Source organism: Akebia trifoliata, chromosome 4 (genome assembly GCF_017979445.1).
Source record: "Akebia trifoliata isolate Shusen 1 chromosome 4, ASM1797944v1, whole genome shotgun sequence".
Classification (NCBI taxonomy): Eukaryota; Viridiplantae; Streptophyta; class Magnoliopsida; order Ranunculales; family Lardizabalaceae; genus Akebia; species Akebia trifoliata.
This window is the reverse complement of record NC_141378.1, coordinates 44008227-44023009: the sequence shown is the minus strand read 5'-3', so window position 1 is coordinate 44023009 and position 14783 is coordinate 44008227. Positions and strand designations below refer to the sequence as shown.

Genomic DNA, 14783 nt, shown 5'->3' with positions numbered 1-14783 from the left:
TTTACATTAATTATGTATAATTGATCTTTGTTGGATATGCTCATATCATCCAATCAAGTTTCTCTTAACTTATTACTTGGGACAACTACTACTACATTTATTTCTAATTTTACGTGTCCTAGTCTTTTTATTTATCCATCTCAACTTCCTTGTCTCTGTTACAAAATAGATATTGAATGAAAAACGTAGTGTGTGTTTGATAATACTTATGAAGTTTGAATGGAGGTGATTCACTTTTTAATTTCAAATTTCAGAAGTTCTGTTGCTGTTTGTTTCGATTTAGATATCAGAATTAAGAATCAAAATTCAGAAATTTTGATTAAGTGATGTGGCGATGATAAATGAAAATTTTGAATTTTGAATTTGTTTTTTATTTATAAAATACCCTCCTTAAAATATTGATTTCTATCACTTATCCCTTATTTGTACAAATCCTAAAACCCTTATTTTTTAACTTTTTTACCTCTCATTTCTCTTCTACATCTTCATCTTCTACAACAGTGTTGTCAAGGTCTCTCTCCTTTCTCTCGTTACGTGTTCAAAAACTCTATATTTTTCACTCTAAAATTAACACAATAAGATCTCTCTCTGTCTTTAATTTATCACTTTCATCCATTAAAGGACATATCTTTTTCTTCTAATATCATATGTTTCATATATGTAATTTCGATCATATGCTTATAATTTAAAAATCTCTAGAATTTTTTGAATGAATAGGATTTAGGTTTTTGCTTATTTTGGTGTTTTAAGAAAAAAACGATTAAGATTATTATAATAGTTATCTTGGTCTTGGACACGATGTTTATAACCATAAGATACTAGTGACTATTCTAGAAATAACTCAGAATTATCTATTCTATAGATGATGAAGAGGTGATTAGGTAGTTCACATCTCAATCCAATTGGATAATGTTTGCACATCAAAAATTAATTTTGAATGTCGTTTATATTTTTAACCATAGGCAAACAAATGGTTTGATAGGATAATTAGAGTCTGACAAGTTTTATCTTTTTTAATAAATTTTTTTAAAGAGTTTAGAAGTTATTTTTTTGATACTTTTGAGGGAGGTGGTTAGGTGTGTAGCATTTCAAATGCTCAATTATTGAGGTATTTTTGTTTGTTCATTTCAACCTTTTTTCTTTATTGCTTCAGTGAAATTTTCTCATACAAAAATCGAATAGACTTCAAACCATTAGAAGATCCACCATAATATAATGAAATATTTTCACCGCAAATACCAATTGACATGATTACGTAATTGATATGATCATTTTACGTAATCAGATTGCAAGTTACTAGAAAATGCATGATTATTTATTGTTTGAGTATTACCTTGTTGAAATATAATTTCTCAAGTATGAATTCAATTTGAAAACAATACTTTTAGAGTGTTTGATTTATTAGAAATCAAAATTAAATGTATTGATGATTTCATTATGCATAACATGTTATATTTTTCGATTAATAATTTATTAGAATTACAAAAATGTAATATTGTTAAAATGACCATCATGTTTTAAAATTCTGTTCGTAACTAGAAAGTTTTAAAAATGACAGACAAACAACTTTTTTATAATCAGATTTTAGAAAACAGAAACTAGACTTCATACTTCAAAAATGTTACCAAACATACCCTTAAAAAGACTCTTCATAGATTTAAACATATCTATTCTTTCTTCTACTATCCTTCATTCGAAAATAACCAAAATCCAAACAAATGTGTATCCGAAATACATAGTAAGAAGTCAATGCTAAATCTACTTACATTATGAATAAGAACAATACATAAGTTACCGACGTAACACTAAATCAGTAAAACATACCACACATGAATTTTAAACTTGTCTGAGACCGAGATGTATCGCCCCGAATTAACTCTGTATTGGAGTTGAATGAGACCAACTCACAAAGTCATTTTTTGACCAAGATTTATGACTCATGTTTATTTTTTTTATTTGACAAATAAGACATCTCAAACATATCGGAAAACTCGTCCAAGACAACTCAATATCGGACTTAGACGAGGTGAGACGAGACGAAATATCGAATTTAAAAACCATGATACCACATAATTTCTTCAGTCGTTGGGAAGTTTAATAATCCTCCGAAGGATCACTTTCCTCGAATTTCGTATATCCTCACTGCACTCATCAGCGTAGTTGCCCAAATCCTCGATACTCTTTGTGAACACCCCCAACATCTTCTTAATCTCCTCTATCCCAATCTTCACCGCTTCTTCTTCCGTGAGAGCGAAATCAGAGTTCTTCATTAGTGATTCTATCTCAATTTCCAACTTATTAACAAGAATCCGAATCGTCTCCAAGTCCTTGATTACAATATAGGTTCCTACCTGCATTGAACTAGTTACTTCCTTCTGACCTTTAATGGCATCCTCGTACTTTTTCCAAAGAGAGTCGACCCATTTTCCCACAGGGATCGATACAGCAGCAGCAAGAGCTGCCGCTACAGGCGGTGCAGCCATTGCTTCCGCCACAACCGAACAGATCAAAAGAGCGGCAAAAGCTGCAACAAAAAAAATGCTTGAAAGCTTTCTCCATAACTTCTTGGATTGCAGTTTCTTATCAAGTTTGCTCTCTTGAATCCGCAATTTTTCCAACATCGATACCTGTTGCTCGTAAACCAATTTGAAAATCTCGAAGAACTCTTCTGTGAATGGGTCCCCTGCAGCTTTAAAATTCCTTAATTCCTCTAATGTCCTCAGATACTTCTCCCCATTCACCTCTCCTTCTCTTTCTTCTTCTTCAAACAATTGGAGTGCAACATTGATGATTAATTGGCTATCACGAACTCTCTTGAGGAATTTTTCCAAAGCCGTACATATATCTAGGGTTTGTAAACTATTCTCAAAATAAACCTGAACGAGCTCACACAGTTCTGGATTCTTCAAGATATCTTTCTTGCAATCGAAGATGATCTTATCCACTTCTTGATTCATCTCAAGAAGGCATCCAATAACTTCTTTAAGCGAATCGAAGGAGAGAGCTCGAACCTCGATTCCAGCAGCAATGATGTTGATCACACGAGTTGTGTTATCTTGTAGGGTTTGATCAAAAGTCTGCAAGTCTGAATCGATCCCACATTCGATATCATGAGAGCTCAGATCATCAGCCCTGACTTCCAAATTTTCATGAAATTGGAGCATCTTGCTCATTTGCCCTCCCATGGTTCCTAATTTAGATACAAATTGGGGAAATAAATTCAAATTTCAATACTTGAAATTTAAGCTTAAAAAATGAATTTTGATTAAAGTTCTCACTTTGATGATGGTTTGTAGAAATCCCTCTCTAACGCGCAAAGCAATGGCGGGAAAATGGGGAAAATAAAGGAGGAGAAGACTTTAGTCTCCTCTTCAAGCGTTTTTTGAGAGAAAGACAGTGCAGAGAGAGAGAGAGAGAGAGAGTGGGAGGTCACTATCATTGACTCAAGTTACTAAAATGCCCCTCGCTTTTTTAAAGTATACAATTGATAGTGGAGGTGGGGAGCATCTTTACAAAATTCTCCATGCGATTATACACTTGACCTTGGTCTTTTATGAGAGATTAATTAAAATGGCCTAAAAGCCTTCATCTTCAATCATGTTAAGAGCATCAATGAGATCCAATTATACAAAATAAATTAGTTAATATTAGATTTACCTTCTCTTTGTATAAACTTTCATTCATATTCCACTTTCCTTTTCAATTTCAACTATAAACAAATGCTCCATATCATAGTTTTTGTAAGATTTTATTATGAAAAATTGATTTATTTAAAGAATTCATTGTTAATATCAAATTTTGATTGAGAAATTACAACTTAGATTTTGTAAAAAAAAAAATTAACAATTTATGTATTCTATCAGGTACTCATCTATTTTTCCCGTTCCAAAAAATAACGAAGAAAAAAAAAAGCCTATATTAATGAATTTTGAACATTTGTTGAGGTCGATTTTGATTACAAGGGTGTCTCATTCTTGGGATCAGAACCAAAATTTTATTTAGGTTTCGATTACAAGTATAAGTGGATTTGAACTAAAATCAAGTTGCAACGCCCTAACTTATACATATCCTATTGAAATTGTTGGGAATTTGTTTTCACTTTTTACATGAATAATTTTTCCATAATTGCACATACATAGATTTTATATATTAAAATAAATATTTATAATTAAAATAAAGTATATTTATTTATCTTTATAATGATTTTATGATATTATTTTAAAGAAATCTATGTAAGTCATTTTTTAGGAGTCCTTGGATTCACTCTTTCTAATTGATAATTTCTTTCATAATTAAAGGGTATTTACGTCTTTGTAATAATTTCAGTGATTGTAATTAAACAATGAAATGAGAGGTCTATCAGTTCTTTTTGATAGTTATGAGGGCATTTTCGTAATTATAATTATTATTTCTATTAGGTGGTGAGCCCCATGGGTTTGGAGTTTCCGCTATTTTACTAGTTTTGTGTTGGCAAATAACATTAAAATACACGTGGCTATTTTTAATTCGTTGCAAACTAGAGTTTAACTATTGACGCCACGCGTCTCTCTGACATCCTCCATAGCACTTTATTCTGTTTTTACAACTGAATACAACTTCGTTCGAAAAATCTGTGTCCTTACTTTTGCTTGTGTGGAGAGTTTTCTACGAACTTTGAGTCTAGTTCACACAATCAAAGTATGCAACTCACAATTGATAGCAACGTAACATTGAAAAAAAAAATTTATCTAATATAAATTAATTATATTAATTGTATTACTCATCTTATTTAACTTTAATAATATTGTTTTATTTTTACTAGAAATAAACATTCTTTCAAATTTTACATTAATTATGCATTTAATTTATCATAAATAATAAATCTTAAAATAAAAAAAATAATATATATATATATATATATATATATATATATATATATATATATATATATACAATGAGGATTTGATCCTTATTAGTTCATTTGTCGAAAAAGATACCCTACAAAGAATAGTTCAATGAACCTTTTAAGGTGTTAGTTGGAGACCATTAAGGTCTCTTAAAAGACTTATTCGACGTGGAATTCAATTCCTTAATTATTGTCTTTTTTATCTTTTCCGTGCATAGCATAAGTTCTAAGATAACATCGACACCACCAAGAATAAAATTTTATTCGAAGAGATGACATTGACGAAGAAAAAAAATGCTTTAAAAAGCACTCTAGTGAATCATTGGAAGAAGGAACCAATCGGATTCAAGTGAAAAATTATGAGCCAATCATGATACATTTTCAAATGTACAAATGTTAGATGGAACCCAAAGTTCCTCCAAACACTTTAGTAATGAATATCTATAGTTAAGATCCTTACACAAGTGGTTGGGGGAACTCTACCTTTCAAAACTAGGTTTACAGAGTCGAGTCGGCTCGGCTTGGCTTAGATTGACTTTAAGTTGACTAGGGGTACTAAACTCATTCATACCAACTCCATAAGATGGGGGAGAAAATTTTGGCCAAGTTCTATGTTTTTTATTTTTATTTTTTTTAATGATTAATGATAATGCAGGATATTTCAATGCCCTTTAATTTTGGTCACAAATTTGCATGGAAGTTGTCCAACTCCAACATACCATATACAAGTCAAGAGGACACTCAATTTTGAACACATATCTAAAGTGAGCAAACCCTTATCGTTAGTTTAGCTGCTGAGCCAACTCCTAAGGATTCCAAGTTCTATGTTGTCATGATGATCTTTTTGGAAAATAAAAAAATAAATATAATTTTGAATTTTAAAATTTAAAGTTATTTTTTAAAAATTAAATAATTTTAATATATATTGTTTGACTCATGAGTGATCAAGTTTACTATACTCGGTGCTGATTTGTCAAAATCTAAGGAAATGTTCTCCGAGAAATTGGTTTGGAGGCCAATTCATCAAGCAATATAACTTCAAATGAAGAAAATGGTGAGAAATCCAAGAATGTGATAATAGACTATTTGGAAGAAGTGGCTGTATGAACAAAATATTACTCCTTTTCTATTTCAAGCCCTCATATTGGCCACTTACAAGGATTTATGTCGCACGTCTTGCTTGGTGTGTGTGGTTGGTGGGGTATTGCATGTGCTCGAGGATTTGGGCGAGATATGGTGCTTTAAGAGGCTAATTTCTTGCCCTTGCTAGTTGGGTTACTAATCCGAATAGCTTCGTCATAAAAAAAATGTTACTTCTTATGAAGCACTAGCAAATTCAAGGGAAGATCAAGGAAGAACATATCTTGGTCTCACCTAGGCTTTTCAATTGTCACAAAATCTAAAAAGTCATCAAGAAAAAGAGCTCAACATAGGTCATAGAAGATCGATTTCTATGGGGGTTGGTTATGGGGTGAAAAAGAGATTCTTCCTAAGATTTGTTCCATCTCAAGAAGGAAATCAAGTTTTTTTTTGCATCTGCTTCAAAGAGTTGGTAGTCCATATTATAGTATCAAATGAGACTTTCATTCAGATTTCCAAAATTTTAACTATAAGAGGTAATGTGATGTTGGACGATGAATAATCTTTTAATTAGTTTGTTGATTTTCAAAAGAATACCGAACATTTGGATATCAAAAACCTGTTGATTCACAAAGAATATCAAACAATTGGAAATAAAGAAAAAAATTTCTAGAAACATAAATTTTATTAATCAAAAGTTTTACTCCCCATATTAGAGTTAAAATATTATTTATAGAAAAGAGTTTTATTCCTAAAAAACATGAAAATAATAAAAAATAGTTAAGAAAAATCCAACCATGAAAATAGATATTAACTAATCCTAAATGTAATAGAGAATCGACGACGGGTGATTCTAACTTCTATAATTAAAGTTATTAACAAAACAAAAATTTCCTAAAATAGTAAAATCGTTTAAAATATATGGTAAATAAAGGAATCAAGCTTAAAAACGGAAAATATGTAGCTTTCTATGGAACTCAACATTTCCATTCAAGAATGGGTCTCCTCATATGATTTTGACTCCCTACTCGTCTGAGTACGTGGGTCCACTTGGGCTTGTTGCACTGCATCATAATGGCCTTGAATTGTTATAAATCATCTGTTTTTGTCTTATTTAATTATTTACTTGAAAAATTCACCTCAACTCAAGTTTCCTAATACCATATATAATTAATGTATTTATATTATGGTGAATATTTAGAAAAAATAAAATAAAAATAAACAGAGTTGAATAAATTAAAATTAAAATTAAATGTAAAAAATAATAACCATTGTAGATGCAAAAATCCACAATTCACCTCAAGATCATGATTTAGATCTAGACCACACAACTAAATCATCAATATAATAGAAAAATAAAGAAAAGATAAAGAACACAAAAGATTTTATGCAATCCGGCAAAAATGCCTACATCCATGGATTTCATGGGAGCCATTGTAGTATAATTTGTATTCCAATATTATATATGGTTGCATTTAACCATTTAGCTGCCCACTTTCCATCTCCCATTTTTTGCCAGATCCCTCATTTGAATTCCCTTTTACAATGATTTTACTATTTTAAATAGAAAAATAATCTTCCTCGGATTGTAATTGTTTAATTTACCCTTATTCAAATATAGTAATTATCTGAATATATATATATATATATATATATATATATATATATATATATATATATATATATATATATATATATATATATATAGGGAGCGGTTTGACAGCCCTAAAGTTTGCCAAGTTTTGTACTAAACATTTTTTGTAAATCAATTTTGATGGGGTTAGAAGTTTTGGAATATGCTGATTTTTTTGTGAGGATGATCTCTACGATGAAGAGATCATCCTCACAAAAAATCAGCTCATTTTGAAACGTCTAACCCTAGTTTACAAGTTGAAGAATCGTGAACCGTCCAATTTTTGTAAATCACTTTTGATGGGGTTAGAAGTTTTGGAATAGGCTGATTTTTGGTGAGGATGATCTCCTCATCATAGAGATCATCCTCACAAAAAATCAGCTCATTCCAAATCTTCTAACCCATATTTTGAAAAATGTTTTGGCACCAAACTTGGCAAACTTTAGGGCTGCTGAACCATCCCCATATATATATATGGGAAATGTTCAGCAACAAACATTTTGACAAACATTTTGGCAAAACATTTTTCAAAATATGGGTTAGAGGTTTTGGAATGGGCTGATTTTTGGTGAGGATGATCTCTACGGTGAGGAGATCATCATCACCAAAAATCAGCCCATTCCAAAATCTCTTACCCATCAAAAATGACTTACAAAAAATGGACGGTCCACGATTTCCCAACTTGTAAACATGGGGCTAGAAGTTTTGGAATGGGCTGATTTTTGATGAGGATGATCTCCTCACCATAGAGATCATCCTCACCAAAAATCAGCCCATTCCAAAACCTCTAACCTATGTTTTGAAAAATGTTTTGCCAAAATGTTTGCCAAAATGTTTGTTGCTGAAAGGGACCCTATATATATATATATATATATATATGGGTCCTGTTCAATGGCTAACTTTTTGGCAAAACATTTTTCAAAACATGAGTTAGAAGTTTTGGAATGGGCTGATTTTTGGTGAGGATGATCTCTACAGTGAAGAGATCATTATCACCAAATATCAGCCCATTCCAAAACTTCTAACCCCATCAAAAATAGTTTACAAAAAATGGACGGTCCACGATTTTTCAACTTGTATACATGGGTTAGAAGTTTTGGAATGGGTTGATTTTTGGTGAGGATGATCTCTACGGTGAGGAGATCATCATCACCAAAAATCAGCCCATGCCAAAACTTCTAACCCCATCAAAAATAGTTTACAAAAAATGGACGGTCCACGATTTTTCAACTTGTAAACATGGGTTAGAAGTTTTGGAATGGGTTGATTTTTGGTGAGGATGATCTCCTCACCGTAGAGATCATCCTCACAAAAAATCAGCCCATTCCAAAACTTCTAACTCATGTTTTGAAAAATGTTTTGCCAAAAAGTTTGCCCAAAAAAAAAAAAAAAATTATATATATATATAGTAATAATAACTATCCATAGAGAAATAACTTTTTTTATTGGAATTATGTTCTACTTAGATAGAATCAAATCTTTATAATACCATGTGGCACTATTATAGGCTCCGAGATGCATACCGACTGATACAAAATGGATGACTGAGATGTGAGCGATTTACCCCACTAGAACTACTAGAAGGAATGGGCATGTGCATATAAATGAGGTAAGGGGCACTCTTACCAGGAATCTCAAATATAATCTTTAATTACAACACATTACATGAAAAAAATGTCTTATTTGACTGCCCAAAGTTATAGAATTTCACAAAATTCGACGGACCACCCAATCAAATTTGCCCGACGTTATTTTCCATGTCGAAATTTTTTTGGGCAACCAAATCCATCAAATAATTTCATGAGCCGTCGAAATTCTGCCAAAAACTGCTTTTGCCAATGCCGAATTCCTTTCACGTTGGATATTGTATTGGTTGATGCTGAACTAATATCTAGCTCTGCAAATCATCCAACAAGAACATCACTCAATATTCAAAATTATAGACATATTAAAACAACAAAAATTAGTCAGGAAAAAATAATAGAATTATAGAAAGAAAAAAAAAAATCAAACTTCAGATATCGAAGGGAGACAAACCTCATCTTTCAACATATGAAGTAGCATTGTCTTTCCATAATTATCGAGCCCCTAGAAACGAGATCTTGGATTTTTTCTGCCAGAAATCGAGTGACACAAACACACCGTAGAGCCAATCAAGAAGAAACATGGCTCCCAACTAGAATCAAGCCTTGATTTGATCAAATCACCTCTAAAATCAATAAAGATCGGCCCCTAAAATCCATAACAAAGGATAAGAGAAAAGAAAGGACAGATCATCAAATACAAAGGTTTGAACAATGAAAACCCTCAAACACTACTAACATCTTTCCAATAACTAGAGGAAAAATAATATAGACATCCTCGAAGTAGGAAATATATCTTCTCGATGTATATTTCATGCCAATCGGAGGGTTCAGATATGATCAAGATTGATTTCCTCAACCTACACTTGTTAGGTCTTCTTTCCACTTCAAACTTGATATCCCATTCATCCACCTCTTCAAAGCAGATCATCCCTATAAAATCAATCTTCCATCTCTACGGCTTGAAATGGGTTTGATATTATATGGACAAATCATCCAAAATCAGTTGTAAAGAGTAGTTCAAAAAGATAATATCAAACCCCATTTGAATTGAACCATCATCTCCATAAGCAATAATCTCCTCCAAAACCGTTTCCCTAGATTGGTTGGGGAATATGTAGATCATTAATATTCCTTCTACAGATCAATTACTAGAGGGTCTTCTAATTTTGGACTCATGATGTAAGGATAGTCCCACATTTCCTGGGTATCAAGACCTTGGACTATGTATAAATGTGGGGGCAATCCTCATCTTACAAGCCGATTTTGCAAGGATGAGTTAGGCTCGTGAGTTTCTACATGGTATCAGAGTGGGTAACCATAGGGATGTAGGAGACATGTTACACGTGATATGCTTTCCGAGCCACGAAGTTTCTTGCAATTTTTATTCTTCCATTTGAACGTCACTTACTAAAAGCAAAAGATTTTGTATTAATTCAGATTGCGAACAAGTTGTGCAATTGACTTAAAAAAGAAATTAAATCGTTTCAAAAAAGAGTCCTGATAATTTGACTCCACCCCTTAACATACTCCCTCTATGCCCCCATCACAGAAATGTAGATCATTTGCCTCGGGATACACAAGAAAAAGATTTATGATTCTCCATATCTCGCGGCAAATGACCTACGGTTATGTGATGGCGGTGTATGTCAGAAGGGCACAGAAAATCAATATTCTTCAAAAAATTCATAGAAGACATAACTAATTTCTTCGAACTTCAATGAGATGAGGCATTTATAATGCCAATTAACATTTTCTTGATGCTGATCTTGAATTTGTGTCCATTGGAGGGACCAAATGGCACCAAGACCTTCTCCTCCTCAATCTTCCCTTTTTAAACTAAGGAGTTTTCGTCATTCACATATATGATCTCATTCATCCACATCTTTCGTAGAATCACACTGCTCTGAAATTCTTTGATGAATTCGATCAAATTCAAGGCCTTCCAAGCATTTAAATATGTTACAACCGTTTTCCACATTTTCATTTGCATAATTGCATTTGGACCCATCTCATATACATTTTCCTTAAGAGTAGTGTTATAGGCACCCCAATTATTACTAAGGGCACGTCACACCATAGCCAAATGTTTTTGTCTTATATGAGTTACAAGTTTTTGAATGAACTGATATGAGAGATCATCCTCACAAAAAAGCAGCCCATTCCAAAACTTCTAACTACCATCAAAACAAGTTGAAGAATGGTAAATTGTCCATTTTTTTTTTTTTGTAAATCAATTTTGATAGGCGTAGAAGTTTCGGAATAGGCTGCTTTTTGGTAAAGATATATGATCTCCTCACCATATAAATTATCTTTACCAAAAATCTGCTCATTCCAAATTTTTTAACCCATATAAGACAACAAAAAAAATAAAAAATAAAAATGGCTATGATGTGGGACGCCCTTGGTAATAATTGGTGCATTAGTGGACTCCCTAATTGACTGAGAAGTTCCATCTTCAAGAGACAACCACCTTCCTTTGAGCTCCTCAAGTTTTAGCTCTACAATATTCTTATCATTAGAGTTACTATAAAACTCAAGGAACGTAGTGTGGTACCTACAAAAGAAATCTTGATACATAAGTCAGATCACATTCAATTTTTCAGCCAACAAATAAAACTTGAAGTAAAGAAATACTTCTCTCTATATATACCTAACGCATCTTTATCTCCTTCATTTTTATTTTATAATTATTTTTTTCATGACGAGATTCTAGACCTGGCCTGACTAGTAGGGGCGAGGCAATACCCCACAAACCACACATACCAAGAGAAAAAATACTTATGGTGGCCGACGAGGGAGCTTGAACTCAACACCTCTCCCTTTTTTGAGGGATACCTTGGCCAATGCACCCAATACTCATTGTTTTCCTTATCTCCTTTATTGATTATCAATAACAATGATCGTCATTTTCATTGAATCTTACTATCAATTGTGTATAGATGCAATATCTTGGAGCCTTAAGACCACATTGATAGAGATTGTGGCAGTTGGTGATAATGTTAACTAGTCATGTTTTTAACATTCAACGGCCATGAAGATTTGGCAATGGTAATGGTGGCATTATTGTAAAATTCATAATTTTATTCATGTATTTTATTAAAGACAAGGTTTGAACTCAAGATCTCTTAAGTGTTGTTTGTAAAGTGTAGAGATTTTTTTAATTGGTGGAATATAAGTTAAAAGAGCTTTTTCCTTTTTTGTATAACTTAGTTATGAGAGTTGTAGAGACAATTCTTCAAATCTTTAATCTCACATAGGATAAATACAAGAATAGTATTCAACTAATATATAATCATTTTTTCTCTATTGCTTGTGTATTTGGAGTCAACCTATCTAAAAATTTTAGTGCACATGTGTGCATGCGATGCCACGCACGAGGGGTGCAAATATCGAATTTAAGCCTCATGTGGGTTCGTGTGAAAGGCCCACTTACCGTTGATTTGCCTAACCTGTTAGAGTTAATGTGTTGATCGTTCGTAATCTCCAACGTTCAGAAATAGGTTAATTAAGGTCCAAACATATCTATGATTACTATAGTGGACCGTTGGGCCTACTATCTATAAAACAAATCGTGCCCTAATACTTGAGATACATAGAAAAAACCTTTTTGATCTTTCTCTTCTTCTCTGTTCTACTGTTATCTTAGAGGTAAAATATTGCTGCTTGTACAACATTTGATTTGATCGAGTTCGCTGTAGATATGCTATTTTCAAGTGCATGATTAGTAGAGACAATAATTGTTGAATCTTGGAACCAGACACTTGAGACCGATTGCACTAAAGATTTATTCCTGAAAGGGCGAAATTGGTTTTAAAGACAGTGGCTTCTCTTTGCCTCAATCACCGATAAGTTCTTCCAATTTCTTCATGTTTTTATATTATTCTATTGATTACAATCTACTATTTCAAATTCACAACAGGCATTCCTATTTTTATCTTAATCGTCATCACAAGTTTCCTCATCTCCTTTTTTCCTTCGTCTACTCCACCAAAACACCCCCTCTCTCATTAGTTCTAGTTAGAGAGAATAGAATGAGATGAGAAATAACTAGTAATCCACACCCTTTTCAAAATCATTTAATTCTACAATCAATGTTTTATTTGTTCATTAAAGGGGTTCTTCATCAACAGACATAACCATTAGAATAAGAGAAAAAAATGTAAATTTCTTAGAGATTAGTTTCAATCTTCTAGGGATAAATACACTTTTTCCAAGAATACATTTTTTGTGGGAATCCCTATCATCCCAATTGTCACTTCGATGGAGAGCCACAACCGAACGTTCCCTCGTTTATTTAGTTTTGCTCAACAAAGGAAGGTGAGATTTATAAAAAGAAAACGAGATTATATTACCACACCAACTTTTGCTAATGCCACACCACTTCATATGTAAATCACCAAATAATTAGTACACATCTTGGGGTGGAATTAGTAAAAGTTGGTGTCGCAATATAAGCTCTCAACAGAAATTATACATGTATAACAAGAAGAATACCTCCGGCTTATAGAAATTCAAATCTGGCAAGGTCTCCTCCCGCCAATGCTACTTTGCAAAACTATATATTTAAGTATGATTGATGTCCTATTAAAATATTAAGAGTCTGACGAGCCTTACTATGATAGTGTGGAAAAAAGGCCTTACTAAGCCTCATCCACCATAAAAAAAGATGTCAAGATGTGCAAAACAAGTCCTCGAGATTCATAATAAATCTTGAAGTCTTTATTTACACATCTCAAGGTCTTTTTGACAATGGATGGGGCTTAATATTACATTTTTCCTTGCTATCATAGTAAGGAAAGGATTTCTGAAATATTAATGTGGCAACAAAAAAAAAAAATTAGGGGGCGGGGGGAGGGATAACCTAGCACTATGTTTGAATTGAGAAGAGAAACTCACTTTCTCTTCACCATGGTTGGATTGACAGGAAAGAAATTGGGATAACTTTAGAATTTTAAAATATTTTAACAGAGATCTAGGGGCAGAATTGAAATTATAAAATATTTTAAAAGGATTTCTCTCCATTTTTGAGAGAAAGGAAATTTACATTTTTTCTTTCTCCTCTCTCCCCCACTTAACAATCCAGACAAAAGAAATGATGAGTAACTCATTTATTTTCTCTTCTCTTCGCTCCATTTTATTCTCAATCCAAACACAATCAGAAAAAAATTAAGGATTGTGATGTAACCACACCATTATGGTATGAGCAAATATCATAAGTGATTTTATTGTAAAATCACTATCCTTACCCAAAATTAAACTCTAAAATAATCCACTGATTTACACTACGACCAATAAATAAAGTAATAAACAATATTGTATTACTCTTCACCATGGTTTTAGAACTCGTCCGAGACCGAGACATATCATCCGACTTAACTCAATATCAGAGTTGAACGAGATTTAATACCTCACGTAGAATTTTTTGATTTTTTCAATGAGACATCTCAAACGTATCGAAAAACTTGTCCGAGACAACTTGGCATCGGACCTGGACGAGACGAGACGCGAAACGGAGTTTTAAAACCATGCTCTTCACATTGCAAACTAAGCAATAACATTCCTCATGATGCACAAATGTTAGATGTCACCCAGAGTTCCT

The 14783-nt window shown here is 32.6% G+C and overlaps 1 protein-coding gene across 1 annotated transcript; it reads right to left on the bottom strand.

Annotated features, from left to right (window-relative positions):
• Positions 1-1700: 1700 nt before the first annotated feature.
• Positions 1701-3397, bottom strand: LOC147405166 (UPF0496 protein 1-like). Its single transcript, XM_086441383.1, has 2 exons — positions 3279-3397; positions 1701-3190 (listed from the first exon to the last, which is right to left on the bottom strand). The coding sequence occupies exon 2, from the start codon at positions 3183-3185 to the stop codon at positions 2079-2081; it is 1107 nt and encodes a 368-aa protein (XP_086297509.1). The 5' UTR covers positions 3186-3190; positions 3279-3397; the 3' UTR covers positions 1701-2078.
• Positions 3398-14783: the final 11386 nt, after the last annotated feature.

What these genes read in the sequence shown, in the direction of transcription:
- LOC147405166 (XM_086441383.1), bottom strand. Translation starts at nt 3,185, where the DNA reads ATGGGAGGGCAAATGAGCAAGATGCTCCAATTTCATGAAAATTTGGAA.